Raw genomic sequence first — 21,832 nt, 5'->3', positions numbered from 1 at the left:
ATTGGCGCACGTTTAGCCAATTGAAAAGTCGGCAAATCTGTGGTGCCCATGTTGGAGGTTGCAGCAGCTGGAGGTGTGATGGGCCAGGGCTTCTGTGCCCTTCTGGGGATCCTTGGATCTTACCGATGACAGAACGCAGCGGTAGTTTGATTGGGTTGATGGTTATTCAGGCTGTGAACTTGTTCTCCTCTGGGTTCTCCTTATCACTAACTATTCTAACATGTAATTTTTAGGTGACCTACTTATGAAATTTATTAACTGTTTTATGTATCAACTATTAAATTGTTCTCAACGGTGTACACCGAATAAAAGGCTTGGGATTGATCGTACTGTGAATCTCCTGGAAAATGCTGGTTTGCCACTGAAATCGGCTCGAGCTTCTGCCCCAGGACCACTGCTCAGCCCCATACAGATTTACTCTAATAATGCTCAAGCATCCATCTTCTGACAAGTAGCTCTCCCTTCACCTAGACCGCCTTATATTATACTGCCTATACATCAGCCATCGATGGCATGAGTGTCCTCGGCAAAACCTTATACCGTTATTGAACCTCTGCTCACTTTACACCACACCTACCAACTCCCTCCCCAAAGCAAGATTTTTGGAATAATATTACAAATTCCACCAATCAACATTCCCCCACGTCGTTAAGCACAAGGAAAATATGCCACAAAAGCTATACCCCTCGCACCACAAGGCTGGATTCCTCCAGGACTCGGTTCCCTTTGCAAGTGTGCTGCAAACTAAGTTCTTGGAACAATCCATTGGGCAAACTTGCCAGTGAATTTTATTTCACTGTCTTATTCAGGTAAATATATTCAAACAATGATCACCCTAGTATACCAGGTAGTTCTAGTAGCCTATAAACATAAAATAAATCCCCGACCCGCCAATTGGCATGGGAGCTCAATGCATAGACAGACAAGCTATAAGGGCCAAGTTAAATTAGCCATCATGTGGGTTACTCCAACTACATGGAACACTGAGATAAAGGAGTGCAAGGCTAAATTCACTAAATTAGTAATTACTTATTTACACCTGGTAATAAGTGAGAAACTTCTCCCAAACACTAAAAGGTTCAAAGTCTAGTGAAGCAGATTACACGATGAGACTCCAAGATTAGCAGTACACCCTCTTCAACTGAGGTGCAGGTGATCAAGCACTTGATCATGGTTTTAATTTAGTACTGGCTTAATGTAAATCATGGTAGTGCACCCCATTTGTTTCCCCCTCCCTGCAATATAATCACCTGTCTACAAGTAACTCGTTCCCCTCCCCAAAGTAAAAAGCCTGCATTCTGCTCTCTCCTAAAGAGAACAATCCAGGCCCCAGCTAACTAAGCAATAAGAATAGAACCGAACCACCACTGCTCCCTCAACCTTGCACTCCCTGCTACCCAGCACTACACTCAACTATGAAATGGACACTGGACCCCTTTATAGTAGCAATTCATTGCATCCCAGTTACTTTGATCCAAAGTATTCGTATCATGGCGAAATTGTAGACTGAACCGCACGTGTTAGATATCCCAGCAGGGGATCAATTATTTTATCAAATGAAATTACAAGGATTCAAAGTGGCAAAAAAAGTCACTGAACCAACTCACACCCCCATTCTTGATTCCGATTCCACGGCCAACCAGTAAGGGAACGTAAACCGGGACTTTAGATGGTGTATTAGGGGCAAACCCAATGAGTATTTGCATGCCAGACTCATTTAAAGCACATTAGTTCATAGTTCGAAACCTGTAGCTGAGCAACTGGCAAGTATTGTTGACTCTACACTGCTGATCTGACAAACAGCCCACCAGCGAAAGGTGTTAACATGGCTCATCTTTGAAAAGTTAATTGGATACAAAAGGCAGTCAAGTACTAAAATTCAGCATTGCATTCCTGATGTCCATAAACAATCAGTATTTAGGGAAAACCGTTACATACAGATTTAGGAACAAGGATAGCTAGTCTATTTGAATCACACATTTTAAGGGTAGATGGTAGAGGTTTGGTGAAACATGTGGGGTTGGTTTGTGTGGGCTGTCCTAAAAAAAGCTCTATCGAAATTCCCTCTGACAATCTGGCTGGGGGAGTGGGTTTCATGCTCTCCGGCTACAAGACTGGTTTGAAATTAAGGTTCAACGAGCAGGTGCTTAAACCAGCTCCTGGGTGTCAGGCGCTACTGCTGGGGAACCAGGAATTAGCACCTTGTGTACTGTGACCTCCACATGAGATTCACACTAACTTTCTGCCCATTATTTAAACGGGCATGTGATGCCCGATTCCTCATTAACATTCTCAAATACCTAAAGGTTAATGTCACATGTAATGCACCAGTTGGTCTAGGGAGCCAAAAGTAGCTCCTTTAACCAGACTCCTAGCCTAGAAGCGGTAGCTCCAGCTATATCAACCCTCGCAGGAGTATGATTATAGTGCTGGCCAATGGAATCAAAGTTAAGTGGGATTAGTTCTCTAGCTCCGGTCCCATCCCAGTATGGGCTTCAACTTATCCTAACTAAGGTTTTCTAAAGCGAAGTTCATAGCTGATGCAGAGAACAAGCTCATCTATCGGGATGCCAGCGGTGGCTACAACTCTGGAAGAAGCAGGCTCGATCCCCCCCCACCTCCCCTTCTGCATTATCAAATGGACAACTGCCTCTGATCTGCATTGCCCACACCACTGATATCACAAGCTATGTTTCACCACTTGATCAGACCACAAATTTACTTGCACCCTAGCTTTAATGTTTCTCATCCAACAGCCCCTAACTGTTACTCCACAGTAAGTGGAATTTTGAGCTTTTTGTTGCATGTGGTACTGAAGTTTCTAGTACAGTTTTCCCGGTTTAAGCTTCCCAGTCTCAACCCCCCCCCTCTCACCGATGTTGTACAGGGTTGGGCCACCCGCTGTAGTCATGAAAGAAAGACTGGCCAGGAGTGGATAGAGGGGGTGGAGCCGTCAGCCAGAAACTGGTGCAGAAAGCCAAACTAACATCTGGAAAGGCCGAGGTCAGAGCAAGTTACTTATGGGAGTAGAGGGTGTGGCCACTTGTTTTTGCCAGTTTGATCAGTATGGGATCTGCATGCAGCGTGCGAGCTCAAGTCACGAGGAATGACGGCAGCCATTGCAAGATACTCTGAGGGCCGCAAAGAAAATGAATCTGTAGAAGGTAGACAATTACTTATCAGGGGTTAGTGATGTGGGTGGCTACAGCAGGACTAATGTCTAGATTTGGAAGCCCATGCTCCCATTGAATATATGCGCACACATTATCAATGCCAGATTCGCTTAACCAACAGCATTAAGCTCAAGTTAGTGGGTTAAGATAGATAACAATAACGGGACACTCGTTTTTTTGCAGATTTATTTAGCAAATTCTTGTAACAGGACTTGGATATACAAGTGCTACTACTATTAATGGGGCCTTCACAGATCCTTGAGGTCCTTCTGAATGCCCCACAGTGTGTCAGCACTTTTCTTGAGCTGAGCCACCTCGTCATCCTTGAGCTTTTGGTTGATGACACTGGTAAGTCCATTGGCATTGAGAACACAAGGAAGGCTCAGGAACACTTCCTCCGATATGCCATACATCCCCTGAAAGATCAAATAAGAAGAGTATTCTTACATGCATAAAAGGCTCAGGCAGCACGTAACAGGAGGCCAAACAAGCCCAATTAATTACTGCCCAACATAATGCAATGAATTCAAATTGGTTGCAAGAGTAGGTTTTTATATAGAAGCAACTTTGTTGCTGGTTGCTACCACAGATGCGCAGCAAACAGTGTACCATCTATCATTAGCATAAAACAGTTCGGCTATACAGCGCTACAGCTGAACATCACCTCACCTTGACCATAGTAGACACTGGGTGAACCCTGGAAAGATTCTTGACAATGGATTCCGTCAGCTCCGCCACACTTAAACCAATGGCCCAGTTGGTGTAGCCTTTAAGCTTGATGACCTCATAAGCACTAGAGGGAAGAAGAGAGTACGCTCAAACACCTGGTTAACAAAACAAACCACGCGGCAACACCTTGTCCTTGCAGGTCAAGCTACCGCATTCACTGTGCAATGTAGAAGGGTTTGCAGTACAGTGCTCCATGCAGTCTAAACCTATTCCGGCAGAATAAGGTTTAAATATGCTACAGGGTGATCATGCCTGGATAAGAAATTGCTGAGAATTTGCAGTCATACACCAAGCTCTTGCAGCAGGCATCCACGCACAAGATGCCACAGAAACATGGGGTGCAAACAAGGCCTGAAATCAAAAAGATTCAAGAAGATTGACCATGCAACAGGGACTGCACCGCAACAACATTGACACGCCAGGTTTTGGGCCATAGGTGTAGCATCTTCGTGCAGTCAATAGTACTGCTGCTGCAAACAGTAATATGGGCGGGGGCAGTATTTTGGGATAACACCTACACAGGTGCTCTGGACATGCCTCCAAACATGGTCTGCAGACATTGTGGCCTGCGCACTCCTGATGGTACAATACGGAGAAAACAAATTCAGACATCTGCTGGGTCATAGTGTTGGAATGCACGTACAACGTCCCAGCTGGGTAAAAAGGGTACAGGTTGAGACCCATTAGTACAAACTATTGTGGGAGCAGACTGGGTTTGCACAACAGCATACGTTCAGTTATGGTTAGATATTTGCATATAGCAACATAGAACGAGCAACACATGTTGCAGAGGTTAAAGATCATGTTTAGTGGTTGTATTCAAAAGGTATGCTCTGAAGTAAGGTGTGCAGAAGAGGCGACAGGTGGGTCAGAAAGGTGCTTTGGTTGGCGAGAGTTCAGCGTTAACATGGTGCCATTTGATGTGGCAGAGTACAGTGTAACAAAATGCAGGCCCTGAGGTGGAGCTGTGGCTCTGTAGCCGAGCTCTGAAAACAAATCCCTGTCCCCAAGGAGACGCGCAGAGATCAGAGGCACGGCACCCGAGGTGCACAGATAAAAGCCAATTGTATCCAGCTGCAGGGCCTGAAGTGGGAACAAAGGCGCGCTGGTAAGGATGAGCCTTTTGAAGGACCGATTTCATGAGCAGGGCATCAGGTTCTAGGATGCCAAGAGGCCAAGCTGAGACTTAAGAGCACTACTAAAAGAGTGGTCATACATATGAGTTACAAGTAGGCATAAATCCCTGAAATTCAGACTCAAAGGCAGTGCCCCAGTCACAATAGTGGGCACCTGGGGTTTGAAGGAGAGAAGGGGGAGATGTGTCTGAAACGTCCTTTGAGGGATAGGAGGAGCAGAAGTGATGCTAGTAAACAAGTAAAGGATGGGGAGGCAGCTTGTGCGCGCCATGGTGTACAGTATAACGAGAAGGTCTATGGTCTCAAGGCACAGCCGACTTACAGTGGTTCCCAACAGAGGTGTCTGGAACGGAGGGGGTGCAATAGTGTGCAATTAAGTTGGAAACACCAATCTTGTAGCTGGATCCAACCAGGACGATGGAGGGGACCAGTGGACCGGTAGTAGCCAATGAGGGTGGTGGGATAATTGTAAACTAATTAAGCAAATACTTTCCCACTCAAACGATGTAGCATTGTGGGATGTGACGAGCTCAGTCTTAGTTCAGGGAGACCTTTTGCATGTAAATAAACCTGGTTTTTGGCAATTTCTTCACATTAGCTGGCCTTCCCAAGCAGACTGGGTGAGCAACATCCCGCTGAAACTTTTGTTAATTGCCAAAGAAACTCTTCGCCCCATGAAAGCAAATTGTCCTAGTGACCAGTTTGTACTTAATGTGCTTCATCTGCACTAGTGTAGTTATTTACACACGTCGCAACATTCGATGCCAGTAGTACGAACGCTGCACAAACTCCATTTGGCTACGGAGCAAGACTTCAAGCTTCGGTTTGTTAGATCTCCTGAATGGGGTGCTCCGAGGAACAGTGTTTCTCCCATTGGTGCAGCCAGTACAAAGCATCAACTGCTCAGGGGGAATGATCGATCACTGAAAGAGGGCAGCCCACAAACTGGTCTACTTTCAGCATTTCATTGCACAGCAGTAGCTGCAGAAAAGGTTTATGGATATTGTTGGAGATGTGAACATTTCCAGATCAGCAATTTGTCAAAGCCATATTTTCCAGGCTGGCAATGTGGATCCTTATTAACGACCACCTATTAATGACCACCTCTGCCCTAATTAACATGACCACAGCCTGCATAAGGAGCAAACGGCATCATTTTCCCCACAACAGAATTATGCATTAGTATCCTCCGATATGGGATGCCCACGTTTCCAGGTGTGTGTACATTTTACTTTACCCTTTTGCCTTTATACAATATGACTATGCCACTCTTGGCTCAGGCTTTAATATACGGGCATTTGGGTAGACTGTAGGAGTAAACTATTGCCCAAGCAGACATGAAGCCCCATGCATCCAAGGCTAGAGTTATGTAATCTTACAATTCTCACTGCAACTACACAAGGCCATTTTCTGAACCTTGGTCCACATCAGGCCTGAGATGCACCCCTCCAAGGCTAAACACTCCTCCGCGACTGCATCTTGTTTGTAGCTTCTTCACATACTTCGTGCCCCTCAGTCATTCTCACTTCCAGCCGATTAAGGTTGGGGTACTCTGGGGGCAAGGGCACAGTACGCCAGTGTTTTAGACAAGCCTGGGCACTCCGAAGCAGCCGCCACCCTCCTACTTAAGTAATTAGGTTTCCTGTAACAAGGCTATTGAATGGCCAAGGTACATTTGAATGGCTTTTGCGGCTGCTCGTTATCACAAGAACCCCCCCCACACCCACAAATATTAATGATGAACCCAAGGTAGTTCGCACATCTACGGAGTCAGCCAAGCTGAACTTGAGGGTCTGTATTAAGCATCCATGTGTCGATCTAAACAGTATGATCAGTAACGATTCTGCTACATGGACCAGTTCATGCGCGTCAAGGCACTGTTGCAGAGCCGGGTTGCTCAACGGACTAATGCATCCACTAACCTGCGTTTGGCCAAATGGTCACAGGTTCAAATCTCAGCAGGTCGACTCAGCCCTTCATCCTTCCAAGATAACATGATTACAATTAAGTTGGGTAACAAGCTGTTATTAGCGCCAAGATGCCGCTTAGGGGGTGAACGTGCGCCAATACACCCGTTATGCATCACGAGGTACCTGCATCACGTGGTACCTGCCAAGTCATTAGACTTAGTCCAAAAAGCAACGAGGAGAGGTTTAGACAATGCTGCCAATCGTTTAGGGAATACTCAGGCGTTTCTTGGGTGAAGATCTATAGTGGAGCCATCATGTGCCTGGGGTTTTAGCTACTAGGCGATGCCTAGAAGTACTTGGTATGGATTTAGGGGGAGCCTGCAAGCCATGCAACAAGTTTCAGGCCATCAAGTGGGGGTGTGGGGGTCGGGGTAATTCTAGCAAGGTACCCTACTGACAGCTCTTCAGCGGTGCAGCCAACATGCAAGCTTTCTGGCCGTAAGGGTTACAGGAAGGGGTTGATAAGTAAAATTTGATTGCACAATAATGATCTTAGAATCCATTTCTAACCCTGTTCAGCGGGCTGCCGCCTTCGTACCTGAAACTGCAGCTTAAGTTAACAAATTCAGATATAGGTTAATTAACCATACCATCACCACCCAGGAGCCCATGAGTCACCCCTTTAGCAATATGTACTATGACATGGGGGCGGGGGCAAGCGCTACCAGAAAATGTACTCGTAAAGCAAAGCTGAAATGCACTGCTGAGGCTGCCATGCACGACTGCATGCTCATGCCCAAGGCTGGCACAGAAATAGAATGACTCCAATTCAGGCGAATCATTTGTTGGCATATTATGGAGCGCACTTGCTAGCGTAGTTAGAAGTGGCCTCATTTCCTCCTCATTCTTCACCCAAGCGTCTTGCACAGCCATTTGAAGGCAAGCCTCGGGTTGAAATGCAATAATATTCTAAGGCTTCATTTTGCCTGCACCACCAGCCACACTTTAGAAGACCCCCACATGCCGTTGCTTACCTGTCCACCACAAGCTTGTGAACCTCCTTCCAGTTCTCAGGGTCTTTATCTGAGCCGAAGTCTGCATTCAGGGTCTGAAGTGGGACCCCAGCGACATTAACTCCACTCCAAACAGCCACTGAAAGAAGCAGTCACGGCTTTGTTACAACAATGTGCTCTTCTGGCATCGAATGTGAAATTCATGTCTGCGCCGTTACAGGGTTGTCGGGATTTAGTAAAAACCCAATTAGATGTGTGCCAGAACGTGCAGCTCCAATAACACCCACCCAACACATTTTCAGAGAAGATGCCAGGATGATCAGTTGGGATCACACAGGATAGTCAGTATTGAAAAGGGGGTCTCCCACAGTCAGGATTTTAGCCCACCAGTCTTCCCAACCATGCACCAACAGGCCACCATGAACAGATCTGTTCCGACCAACGATTTGCCCCATGTACTGCACCCTCACCCCCAGCCCATGGACAGCATTTAAGGAATTATACCTCCCGTTCCATGTGACACTTCCAAAGTTCCTCAAACTGAATGGCAACCCATTTACATTAAGATAAGGCCATTTACTAGGTCTCCACCAATCAAAGCTGGACACCAGTGGGGAATCGGGGCAGCGTTGGTGGATTTTAGCACTACAACCACGGAGAGGACCGCTAGAAAAGCGGAACTCAAGCGAGTCTCCATTGGGAAAGTTGCCTACCCTAGTCATAGCAACTGCCTGCATGCAGCCACCAAGTGCCCAGCGTGGCATGTTCGGGCCATAGAATCCTGGAGGATGTCAACTTTGAGCCAACCAAATCCTTGTGCTGCAGCAAAAGAGACCAGGTGCACCCCAAATCCCTTCGGGATTTACTGCCACAAGTCAGTGGACTTCACCACCTAAACAGGCACAACCAAATTGTGGCAAGCTTACAACCATGCCCCCCCCCCATGCCAAAGTGGAGAAAATACTGGCTGCCCTCCCAAATTTCTCAGCTCTAAAAGCAACCCTACATCCGGCATTTGTTGAACTGCTGGAGCAAGAATGTACCTTCAGCTTGAAGTATCGACAAGGGACTTCAAAACTAAAGCAGTAACCATTACAGAACAAGCTACCCTAATACAGGGTTCGAAATTGAGGGGGGCATTTAGCTCCTGCCCCACTAGAGCCAGGTTACATTAAGCCAACCGTGGCCAGGAGCTACTTTTTGCTCTATAGGCTTACAAACATGACATCATGGGCAAAAACTATGCAAATATAACTTCCACATGAGGGAATAATGCGGTCGCTCCCTCCTAATGGGGGGATGCCACCCAGGAGCTGGTTTTAGCTCCCACTCTGAATGCCAAACACTGCAATATCACCATCCACCAATGGTCAATAGCCAATAAAGGCATCCTGTAGCCAGACCACTCATTTAATTTGTGGCCAAGCACTATTTAATTGGATAACACCAGAGGTACATCCCTGTTCCACTACCCACCCCATTTTGCCACAAACTTACACCCTGAATTTAACTGGTTTGCTGTCAAACGGCCTACTGCCACTATGTTACATTAAACAAAGAAAATGCCTATGTAATCTCTGCGCTTACCACTGGAATCGCCATGCTCTCCCAAAACGTAACCGTGGCAGCTTGAAGCGTGGACACCAAGCTTCTCAGACATGAGGTAACGGAAGCGAGCAGAGTCTAGGTTGGTACCACTGCCAATCACGCGATGTTTAGGCAGCCCACTGAGTTTCCAGGTGACGTAGGTCATAACATCCACTAAGGAGACAAATCACAAAGCAAACTCAAGACTAACCCTACACATGTGCAAACGCCACATATGGTGAAATTTATGCCAATGCCTTCCATTCTCAGAACCTCTCCCCATGCCCTCCCCCCCCCACCATGGAATGCTCAATGGACCGCACTCACCTGGATTGGACACCACAATGATGGTGCAGTTGGGACTGTACTGCACTACCTTGGGAATGATGCCCTTGAAGACACTAACATTCCTCTGCACCAAGTTCAGCCGGCTTTCCCCTTCTTGCTGACGGACGCCACCAGTTACAATCACAACCCTGGAATTTGCCGACACAGCATAGTCTACAAGTGGATAAATTAAGGATCAGACAATTTCCACAACCAACAGGCCACCAGAATAAAACAGCAACATATGCTGGCCAAGCAAAACACACAAGTTAAGCTTTACAAGATGGTTTTGTTCACATTAGCACCCGTGGGCGACAGAAGCAACCATCAGGTTGCTCGGATCGCAGGCTGCATCCCATCTGGGGCCCTGCTTGGCGGCCATCGTTTGTTCGAATTACCATAAAACTGCAAGGCAGCAAGTTCAAACAAACATTGCCATTAACATCCCGGGTTGTACAGATTTAAAACACAGGGTGCCAATTGGGGGGCTTCAGACATCAAGGGCCCAGTGTGAAGGCTCACTTCCCAGACCTTATAACTCGAGACCCAGGCCGTTATGAGGTGAAGCCCCCCCAAAAGTGCTTATTGCTTAAATAATTAATGGCAGCCTTCAGAGGGGGTGACAACCTGCTCATGCAGTCGGACCTAGCCCCTTTTGACCTCGGGCAAGTATGTAGCTAGTAACCTAAAAGCAAAGAGTTAAATATGAAGGCTTTACGTAAACTATGGATTGGTCCATTTGCGAAGAGGAATTCCCTTCCTATGCATTTGAAGTTAAGGTTTTACTCAGTAAAGCAATTCACAATAAAATTAAAGCAAAGCTGATCCATTCAACAGTAATACCTTGAACTCTAACGCAATTGTTAGACCTACGCTTCCGACACCGAGTCTCAGCAACTGTGCAGCACCATTCGTTAGCTTAATCGGTGGGACAGACACTGCCTCAGCAGAGGTGTAGCAATGGAAAAAAAATGTAGCAGCAAGTATCTGCATGACTGGTTTCTAGTAATGCCTTTACCCGCCAGCCCCCTCCCAGCTCACACCCTCCCTACTGCTTCCCAGTTCACCCTCCCAGCTCGTCCATCCATGCTCCCCTCCATATCTGCCAGCCCACCCACTCTTCCCACAGCTTCCAGCTCAGCCAGCTTCCACGCCCCCCCCCCCAATGTACCCAGAAGTTTCTGGTGTCACTAGATCATACATTCCCCATGCTCGTTGCACGAGCTAGGAACCAAAATGCACGCGTCAGCCATGTGACAAAACCAAGCACTCGTCAGATGAGGAGCAAAAGGTAGTAAGCGATTGGCCACAGAGGGACAATGATGGCAACAGGTAGAGTGTGGTAGCACCACTACAGAGTATGCACAGACGGGACCGCAAGCTCACTGTCCAAGTGACTCGGCACCAGTGGCCCTAGCCGACTGCCATCCTCTAACACCCACCCCACCCCACCAGCAGAAGACGCACTGCCACCAGTGCAAGCGGTTATGCATATGCTGGGACAGCCAGCGTGCAAATCTGTTGGGGCGTGGGATACTTGGCCACTCTAGAGTACACATATATATCAGATACCTGGATATTAGAACTTCGATTGGAAATGGTTGGAAGTTTCAGCACCAGGAAGTAGACAGTACAACAGCGCCAAGTCACACTAGTCCCCAGAAATTACAGCACAAGGGCCAGTCAGACATGCAACATGCCCATGAACCCCAAGACCAACAGCTAAATCTCTATAGAAGCCCATCACCAAGCAAAGATTCCTAAAACCACCAACAGGAAATGGTATAGTGCAAAGACCACATGGCTAGGGCAACTGAGAACCTACGCATTCGAGGCCACACCAGGAAACATGGACACCATTGTGGCAGGTGAGACGGCGTGGCAATCCAAGAGGACAGCTCCAGCAGTTCCCATGCACAAAGCCAAAACACCACATTCGCCTTCAGTTGGAGGCCAGCACCACTTCACTTGGATATCAGTTTGCAACCTAGGAAAAGGGTTATATTACAGTTCAAAGACGCAATGCATTCTGGGAAGCAGTTAAAACCAGATAGGCTCAGGAGACTATAGATGGTGGTGCCACCATCGATGGGCAAATTAATCCTTAAGCGCCAAGGCTAGACAATTTACAAGTGTCACGATATTAAAAAAAGATGAACTCCTACCTGCATTTCATGGCACACCGATGTAGACTCCTAGAGAAAACACCATTCCTCCAGGTCAGAGGAAAACCACTGTAGTAGAGTGCATTTAGCAGCTCAAGAGTGTCCAATCTCAGATTCCATTAGGTTAGCTCAACGCACAGGTATTTGTAGCACGCCAACCATTAATGAAGTGCTTTGCCACAAGCAAGTGCCCCACAACAGAGGAACACATCCAGTGCAGAGAGACTACAAATGAACGGGACACCCGTGTTCTGAAACCTCAACGAACACATCCAGTGCAGAGAGACTACAAATGAACGGGACACCCGTGTTCTGAAACCTCAACGAACACATCCAGTGCAGAGAGACTACAAATGAACGGGACACCCGTGTTCTGAAACCTCAACGATCCTAACAGGATGCTTAAGTATTTGAACAGTTCGAACAACTCCACCTGACCAATGGAGTGCGGTGTTAATTATGTAGGCTCGTCAGAATGTAATGATTGTGAAGCTCCGTTTTAGTACCGGCTGCCTGCATACCGAAACACCCAACTACAGCCCACTGGCTCAAAGTAGGGACAAATATGAGGACGCGATAGTGGAGAAAAGTACAGTACAACAAGTCTTTGCAGAGATGCGGTGCGAAATTTGGGATGTCAGGTGGTGCATATCCTATAATATGCTGCATTGACGCCTGGACCACCCAAAAAGCTGGTTCTAGTAGAAACTGCTTCCCATGGCAGCCCTCTAGGTATGGTGACTTTAGGCAGGGATATGCAGCCTCACTACAGCCATTATCCATCACAAACTGTGCCGACTAGGAGCAATGTGGGTTGTAGCCTGAAAGATCAGGAGCCAAAGGTTGCAGACCAATGGCCTGGTCAGACAGAGTGCCGCTGGAGCAAGAACACATGTCTGTACTTGGGTCAGGTCTGCAGAAGGGTCGCTCAATATTTGCTGAAGTGCATGTGCCTGCCATTTAATGGCAGTTTTGGCCAAAAATAATTTCGGACTATCATGGGTTCCTGCCCCAACCAAGCGAGGTTACATGACCCCAGTAAGATACCCTATGAGCATCTTGTCACAGCGGTTGGTCTACTGTCAAAACAGAATCGAAACCTTACGCGTCCATCTGGAACAATGTCACTAAATAGAGTAGCACGATCAAAGTGCTGTGGAAGGGATAAGCTAACAAGCAGACAGGTTCTGGTAGCATATAAGTGAAATGTATGCATTTTTTTTTGAGCATTAGACTGTTGCTGGACAGACCCCCACCTGCCCCTGAAACTAGGGTCTGCTAATGCTGAACTTTAAACCATTGGCTCGATTAAACGATAGGAAGTGCCCCTTCAGAATGGCCGCAAGTAGACCTGCTGAATCTCCAGAGGAATCTTGGCCTCCATTGAGGTGGCATTCAGTGAGAGGTCATTGGACGCAGATCAGTAGGGTATGGGTATGGCACTCTAACCAAGCACTGGTGATGCAAATCTCTCTTTTCCTTCTAGTTATTCTATGCTCTGGATTCTCATGCGTCTGTGGGACCTTTTTGCAGCCCCGAGTACTTTGAACTGGTGTCAGTGTGATGTTTTATTGTATCACTACATTTGCAGTAAATTTCAATGCAAGCATGTATCAAATGCTCTTTTTTGGCACAAGGTCGTACCATGGCATTCCCAGTACATAGGCTACATTAGGCATTATTGAGCAATATGAGCATTTGCCATGGTCTAGCGAAAATGAGGTTAGGTCTTCCCTAATCTGCTTCTTCAGCAATGGAAAATGGAATGTTGCCATCTTATTCGGGAGTCTACCAGGAAATTGAAGGGGAAGATATTCCTACAGTTCACAATGCATTGGTCCATGCAACAAGTGAACTGGGAAAGACCTGCATTGGCCAAAACGGCGAGCCAATTGTAACTTCCCACAAAACAAATCTAAAATCTAGTACAACACACGCAGTGGTTGTATTATACTGTAAACATCAAACCCATACGGGGGGAATCAGAATTTGCACCCACTGATAGCCGCTAGTGATATAACACTCATACCAAAGACCGGTTTCTAAGCGCGAGACCAGCACTCATAGCTGTGTTGCCATGCATCGTCTTGCTCCAAAGACAGACGCATAGCCCCCGAGCTATCCACCCGAAACTGATTAAGCAAGTGTGTGGAGAACGAGATGGCTGGTCAGTCCCAACATGTTGGCTAGACTGTGGCAAATGTCGGCATTGCGCTCTGTTGGTTAAAGGGCTTGCGAGTGAAATTCTAGCCTATGATGGGATCCAGGGCAAATCAGTTCTTTGAAAGGGCTCAATAGTCAATGTAGCCTATGTACCGGAATGCCATGGTACCAATCCTGACCGTGTGCCAAAAACAGGGGAACTTGCAAGTGCTACATGCTTGCATTGAAATTTACTGCCAATGTATTTTGCATCACTAGCCAAGTGAGGCATAGAACATCACACTGGCACCAATTCAAAGTACTAGGGGCTGCAAAAACAGCTCCCCACACACTTGCAAATCCAGAGCATAGAGTTGCTAAGATTTGGGTCAGCAGTGCTCAAAGTTACAGTGCCATACCCTACTGAGTCCAATGGCATCTCAGTGAATGAGACGTTCATCAAGAAGGTTCTTCTGTGGAGATTCCGTGTGGCCGCAGCAGAGCGCGCTTCCACTGCAGCCATTCTGAAAGCACGTCCTACAGGTTCCGCTGCAACAGGGGAGTCCAACAGTAATCGATGCTAGCGGACCCTAGTTGCAGGGGCGGGGGCTGTCCAGCAACAGTCGAAGAATACCACTCCATAGAGTGGATTCTGTACTCACATTCAAGTGATGAAGCGCTACACTGCATACCAGGCCAATAAGGGCATTATATAGCACACGAGGTTGACCTCGCGCAACAGAAGCCAAGACTGCTGTAAATCGTGTTGACTGGATTCAGAAGCAACATTGTGCACCTACATTTTAACAGCAATGCACCCCCACAAGATTCAACACCGAAATAAAAATAAAAAAGGCGTCAAATTCTTAAACACCCCCCCCTCCCCGCACACAAACACCCCCCCCCCCCCACTAGACATGCAGGGCAAGTTCGTAGTTTACATACTTTCCCCCCACATCCAAGAGAAATGTGCTTGCCCCATTGTGGGAGGTGACCACATTTACCAGGGCTTTCTGTAAAAGGGCGCAGGTCACCGCTGCTACCCAAAGGTCAGTCCTGCAGTGAAGCAGGCCACTCCCTGCACACAGTAAATACAACTTTCAGACATCCATACTCGACAGCCGAGATCAAGTAACATGCAAGTGATAGTCTCCCTGCCTTGCAAGTAAGGTAGTTCTTGCAAGCCTGGCGTGCCTTACATGCGAGCAAATCATTGCCTGCTCTGGCATTTAAAAACGTAAACATGCTGTGCACACTCGCTGCTCATGAAAAGGTTAATGCTACCTCCAGAACCAATACCACCAAGCGCAAATACTTGGGGGTAAGAACACCCTCCCAACACCCGTGGCCAGGTGTTCCACCTCAGCACACAGCTGCAGTGGATACTGCGTTAATTAGCCGCGCACCCCCCGCCCCCATTACCTGTGTCTGAGACAATTTTATGAGTTTTAAGGAACAAGCTCCCATGTTGCAAATCCATCATTTCGCCTTTTAGTTTATCGGCCAAAATATCAACCAAGGCAAGTTCATCGCAGAGATCCTGAAGAGAAAAAATAAAGGATGTGTTAGAGTGCTGATGGTTAAGGCTGGCTATCTTTATCCGTGTCCATTTTCCATCCTTGCTGACAAGGGAGTGGCTAGCTTCACTCTACTCAGCCTTAATGGCTGGGACTCTGGCTGCCATTTACAAGCAGAGCTCAAACACATCGGTTCTTAAGCTTGTAACCAGTGTACAGCCTTTCCTCTGAACTATTTTACTGAACAAAATGGTCCATCGAGTGTTTACAGAATTAAGTTTAGAATTCAAAAAAAAAGGACCGACTTGGTCAAAGCAAAAACGGCTGAATTTCGCGCTCTGAAACACCTGTGTACGAGTGCGTTACAAATAAAATATATCATATTTCAGATTAGATCAGTCCTTGCATCCCACCAACAGAAGGTTTACGCTGGGCCTGCACACGTTTAACCTTAAGTGGCTGAAACGCCAGCGATGCTCCGTGCAAGCTCGATTCACGTCACGGAATGGCATTTTACAGAAACAAACCAAAAAGGTCCAGTCACTCACTGCTTTAACCTCACAACATTTACATGAAAGTGGCTAGTCCTGCAAGAATTCTAGCCATCAGGTGGCCCAAATGCAGAAGTCCCTCGTACTTTAAAGCACTGAAAAGGGCAACTAGCGCAGGACTAGGGTTAACAGCGTTTTGGCCATCACAATGTCACATACATTCACCAGGAAGATATTTTATTGACAATAGTTTAGTAAAATAAAACTATTGTCAGCTTTACACTTTCCCCATCTCATAAACCAAAAGGTCCCGACCAACCATTATCACTCCAAAATTTGGGTAAAATCATATCCATAAAAATTAAAGCACAGGGAGATTTCTAAAGTTCATTCAACAAAAAGAAACGACGTGACAACTACTCACCCTTTGCAGGATGCTGATCGCACAGGCCATACCGACTTGACCAACTCCGACGATTGTGACTTTGTTGGTAGGTGCTGGAGGCTGCTCATCAGTAACATGATTAATCAGCTTTTCCTGGATGGTGGCCATTTTGCGTTAAACTACGGGAAAAAAATGAGCAAAAGCACAACTCAGTGAAAAGTTCTGCTACTGGCTGTGCTGAACACTGCAAACAATCTACAGGTACCAGGGTGCATGCGGATTGAAGGAGTCCCAATTTTTAGTAGGGCTGTGCCTAATAGCATATTTAGTAATATAGTATTCGTCCGAATAACGAATCGATTTGTCAACTAGTTGCTTCATTTAATAAAATAAATCAAGTTTCAAACTTGAAAAAAAAAAAATTCACTGTAATCAATGCAGCATCTTTAAAATAAAATAGCCAGAAAAAGCAGATTCACCAAAAGGAAGTGACCAAGTGTACAGAATGTTGTTGCATATTCAAAACCAGTGCCAGCCAAAGTAGGAGGCTTCACAAATGCAAAAGGACTCGGTTGAACAAAATGCAACCCGCTGTCGCACAATGGCCCACTTTGATTACCCAACAAAAATTCCTCTGAAAGGCCTGTTCGGTGGGGTATATTACTGTGCCTGACATAACCGAGCCCCGCTAGTCTCCTGAATTACTAATGTCTCTCCATGGGCATGGCCCATAGGTACAAACGCTGCTCACTTTTAACTTATCCTCGCCTATACACACATATGCAGCGTATTCTGATATGTTAAACTCAGGTCCTTGAAATAGAAGGAGGGTGGGGGAACTGTGACATGCGCAATGTTAGGTGACATGACAGGAACTGAATGTATCCTAAAGTGAAATGTGCACATTGCATATAAAAGCATCCAAGAGAAAAGTCCTGTATTGCTGCTGGCCAAGTTTAAAAGGTTAGCACCTTTTATTTTTAAGAATCTGTAACAAAACATGCCGTAAAGAGCATATTACAATATGTCTGGCCTTGTGGCTAAGTGTCTGCTCTTATTTCATTTGGTTTTGCAAACTGAAGCCTATATTTGCCTTTGAGTTCTTGTTGCATTCAGAACGACAGTATTTGGCAACAGCTGAATAGCAAGAAACTATTTGGTCAGAGCAGATAGCTCCTCCCCCTCCCCCTGCCAGAATGCCCCCTGCCAGAATTTGTCCCAATACTTACTCGAAGCCAAAGTTCGATACATCCCTAATTTTTAGCCACACTTTACGTAGCCAAAACAGAGGCGAGAGATGTGACCCATTGAAGCACAAGTCCATGGAGCAGAGCCCTAATCAGTCTCATGTTAGGAGACTGATTATTTTCATCCAGTCACTGCTTTGCGCAGTGTTTTATATGCAAATCATGACGTTACTGTCAAGTCAAAACCCCACAGCTTCAAGTGTGGCAGTAGCCACCTGTATAAAAGAAATAAAATGCTGATCAAGTGGGCCATGACTACCATGCATGACAGCTGCATGTCTGCATCAAAGGTCTTTAGGTCTTGCCAGTGATGTTGAGCTAGTCAATACTATGAACACCTTTGCATTGCATTGGGATATGGCATTTATAAAGCGCCTATACGCAAGTGTTTGAAGGCGCGATGCAGCAAGGGGAGGGGGAAACAGAAGACCGACACCGATCCTAGTAGGCCAGGTGTCATTCAGATCGCTCAAGTGCAGGGGAAGAGGAAAAGTGCGGAGTGGGGTGGGTCAGTGCAGTACATGGGGTAAAGAATAAAAAAGACAATGAGATGTAGGGCAAGCTGGCAGCAAGTGCAGGGTTAAGTGCAGACATAAGTGCTGGGGGTCTGTAGGGATACAGACAACAGTCCCCAAGTGCAGAGGTTGCCAGTGCAGGTGTGTAACTGGCCGGGGAGGGAACCTGGGCACGAGATCAGATGTTGGCCAGGAAACCAGCAGGGGAGAGGAGGAGAGAAAGCAGAAGCAAAGGTTGAGGTGCTTCTGGGACCAAAGATGGTTCTCCTCAAGTTTCAGGGAGGCAGTTCCAGAGCGAGGCCCCAGCTGAAGGAAGATCTAGCACAATCTTGTTGCTTGGAGAAGCAACTTATTAGAAGCTAAGCTTCATATTTCTAGATTTGTATTAACACATTTAGACTAAAGTAACAATATACTAGTACAATGCAACAATTGAATATCCCCAGTGTTTGTACACACTCATTGCCCTAGTACCCAGGTACTTCCAGGATGCAGGAAGTGGGGAGGGGGGTAGAGAAGAAATACAAGGATAACGCGTCAGCCACATGAAGTTGGTGGATGCTTTAATGAGCAAGATGGGAGCAGACAGTGGCAACTGGTAGTCACCCCTGGCAAAGGACAGTGTCTAGCCCAGACATTTGTAGAGACAATGCAATAAGACTAGATTATAAACCTCCATGTCTCAGAAACTAGATGGAGCGTCCAGTGCCAGGCTTTTGCGACCTCGTCCCAGACCTAAAATGGTGCATTTCCATGGCAAGTCACCCACATACCCAATAGTGAAGAAACAGGTAGATAAGCAGACTAAAGAAGCAAGCAGCAGTTTAAATGGTGTTTGAAAGAGGTGGGTAACCATAGAAATAAAGGGTGACGCCTACGATTCATCACCCAAAAGGATTAGTCCACACAGGACACCCTTCTGGTGTAAAGTCAGGTTTGCAGGCTTATTACATGCACTGCATCGCAATGACCCCATTCCAACAAACGCAAATAAGGGGGGAATAGAGCCCGCTCAACAAGAAAGACCCCTCAAAAACAGAATCTGACCAAAATTATACCCAAAGAGCCCGGCATAACATTTGTTAACAGCTAGGCCTCCTGTGGTGGACCCTGATCAGGGTCTACCACCTGACCCAGTTTCCTACCCATATTCAAAATGAAGTTGAACATACAGGAACATTGAGCAGGACCACCACGACAGGATATCCAGACAATCATTGAAGGGTATTTGATCTAGCTGGCAGCATGTAGAGTAATCCTCCAGGCCGGGGGGGGGGGGGGGGTAATTCAGATAAAACCTGACCAGCATCTAAAGCTCTAGGGCACAAAGCATCTGGAAATAGTGGAGGGTCTCGGACCAAGAATAAGTACATTAACAAAAGGAGTTTGTGGATCTGAATCAGCAAATCAGCAATTACCCCACCCCCCCATAACGTGGCATTCATGGAGGATTGCCGACAATGGTGAAACCATGTGCTGAAATGTGGCATCACAACTGGTTCTTTCCAGTGTAAAGGCGTCAGAAATCAGTCAAGTCTGGCACAAATATTCAAACCACCCTCTCCCCCACCCGAGTGCCACATACAAAAACATGCCATCTCTGATCCATAAGTCAAGAGTCCTAGTGGTGCAACCTATTCAAAACAGCAACGTTGTAAGAAGTAGAACTTGCAGGGATAAAGACAGTCTTATCATGCAAGCAAATATGCATTCTTGGCTATAATGTATACATAAGAACTGTATTGTACACGATCAAAGGTACTGTGCGATCGGCCTTACAGAACTAAAATAGGAATACTGTCTGGCCCAGCCCTGACCCCTTACCTGTAGCCAGGTCCTCTATATCCTATTTGGCTCCATTAATTTCACGGACACTTGATACATGGCTCATATATAATTACATGATGCAATCGAACAAGGATGTGATAAGCTGAGAAGTACACTGCACGCTAGGTAGAAAAGGGGAGGTTACATCTATGGATTAATTGATGTCTGGATCGCATACAAAGGATATTCGATGAGATGCTTTCAGTTCCGAGCACCCAGGACTCAGACCAGATGTATTGCCTACACCACAGCAGCAGACCTGCTGCCGATCCAGAAAAAGTAACCGTACAAGCCAACCTGAAAGCACATTTTATTTTAGTGTAAGATCAAGTAACCAATTTTTAGTGTAATATCAAGTAGCCAATTTTTATATCAGCCTCAAAAGATATACAGTGCGGTTCCAAGCCTTGAGTTGTATTCAAACCTGACGCCCCCGCCTGCTTTATTTTTGCTGCTCCACCAAAGTTGGAGCTTGTTCAGAATAACAGTGACCCCCAGAGGTGAGAGGCACGGTGGCGTGGCATGACAGTCACCTCCCCACAAAGGCGGGGGCATCCCAGCAGTCCATTTGAAGGCCAACACAGGCATGGACAGGAGCTTAACTGTTGCAGCAGACATGCAGGATGAGGCTCCACTACAACCTATCCCAGGAAAGCACAAAAGACTTGAGATCCTCCATTCAGGCTATGACTTGTCCCCAGGGCAGGACAAAGACTGATGTTTGGGATATTTCTTCCCTGTGAAAGATAGTGAGCTAAAGATTCTGGGTAAGTCTCTCATAACCAGGACTAATGTCTTGCAGAGGGACTCCCAGGACCCCCATTGGTAATTGCATATTTAAGTAACTTTGGGTCTCACCCTAAGTTACTAGGGGAATCCAGACGTGGACCCCTTGCTCACTATTCTTAGACACAGCTCCTCCCTACTGATGAGGAGCAACCAGACCGAAACACGTGTCTGGGGATGCTGTTGGTACTCTTGTTCAGAGGAGAATTGCCTAGCATTTCGGTGCTGGACTGCCCCAGGGCAGGACAAAGACTGATATGTTTGGGATATTTCTTCTCTGTGAAAGATAGTGAGCTAAAGACTCTGGGTAAGTCTCTCGTAACCAGGACTAATGTCTGGAAGAGGGACTCCCAGGACCCCCATTGGTAATTTGCATATGACTAGTCCCCCAGCTGAGGAACACATACTGGGGTGAGGGGAATCACACGGCATGCCAGGTCCAAGAGCTGAGCTTTCCACCCAAAGGATATCTTAAAGGATTGAGTCCAGTGGACACCAGCTACAGCAGAGTTCAGATGAAAGCCGCCACCAGCATCAATCACAGAAGCAGATCAATATTCACGGCAGGCGCTCTGTTATGCCCTCCGCTCCCGATAGCGGAGGGCATTTAAATTCAATAGGGCCCCTGCCATGCCTTCTAGCACTATGCCAGTTATGGTGAGACCTTCAGACTCCTGAGCTGCTGTGGTAATTGTCTAATAGCAGGGTGCCCCGGGCAGCCACCCATCCGGCCCAAGGCCAGATCCGCTAGCCCCGAAACTCTCACTGGCGACCTGGCATGCAGGCACAATTGAGCCGATACCAAAAGCTAACCCATTGGCACGTTAAGCTCAACAATAAGACCAGATCAGACTACACAAGACAGTGATCAATTGTACCATT

General features: G+C 46.7%; 1 protein-coding gene across 2 annotated transcripts in view; it reads right to left on the bottom strand.

Moving 5' to 3' along the window:
• Window positions 1-3,341: 3,341 nt before the first annotated feature.
• Window positions 3,342-21,832, bottom strand: part of LDHB (lactate dehydrogenase B) — a 161,000-nt gene continuing 142,509 nt past the window's right edge. For both annotated transcript variants that reach the window (XM_069628278.1, XM_069628277.1), the window contains exons 2-8: window positions 16,615-16,754; window positions 15,605-15,722; window positions 9,876-10,049; window positions 9,549-9,722; window positions 7,983-8,100; window positions 3,843-3,966; window positions 3,342-3,589 (exon numbers count right to left, since the gene is read on the bottom strand). In XM_069628278.1, coding sequence (XP_069484379.1) covers window positions 3,422-3,589; window positions 3,843-3,966; window positions 7,983-8,100; window positions 9,549-9,722; window positions 9,876-10,049; window positions 15,605-15,722; window positions 16,615-16,743 — 1,005 coding nt within the window. In that variant the 5' untranslated portion in view covers window positions 16,744-16,754 and the 3' untranslated portion in view covers window positions 3,342-3,421. The remainder of the gene's footprint in view (window positions 3,590-3,842; window positions 3,967-7,982; window positions 8,101-9,548; window positions 9,723-9,875; window positions 10,050-15,604; window positions 15,723-16,614; window positions 16,755-21,832) is intronic.

Source organism: Ambystoma mexicanum, chromosome 12 (assembly GCF_040938575.1).
Source record: "Ambystoma mexicanum isolate Mex_15411 chromosome 12, UKY_AmexF1_1, whole genome shotgun sequence".
Taxonomy (NCBI): Eukaryota; Metazoa; Chordata; class Amphibia; order Caudata; family Ambystomatidae; genus Ambystoma; species Ambystoma mexicanum.
The sequence above is the reverse complement of the archived record's forward strand: the minus strand, read 5'-3'. Positions and strand labels throughout refer to the sequence as shown.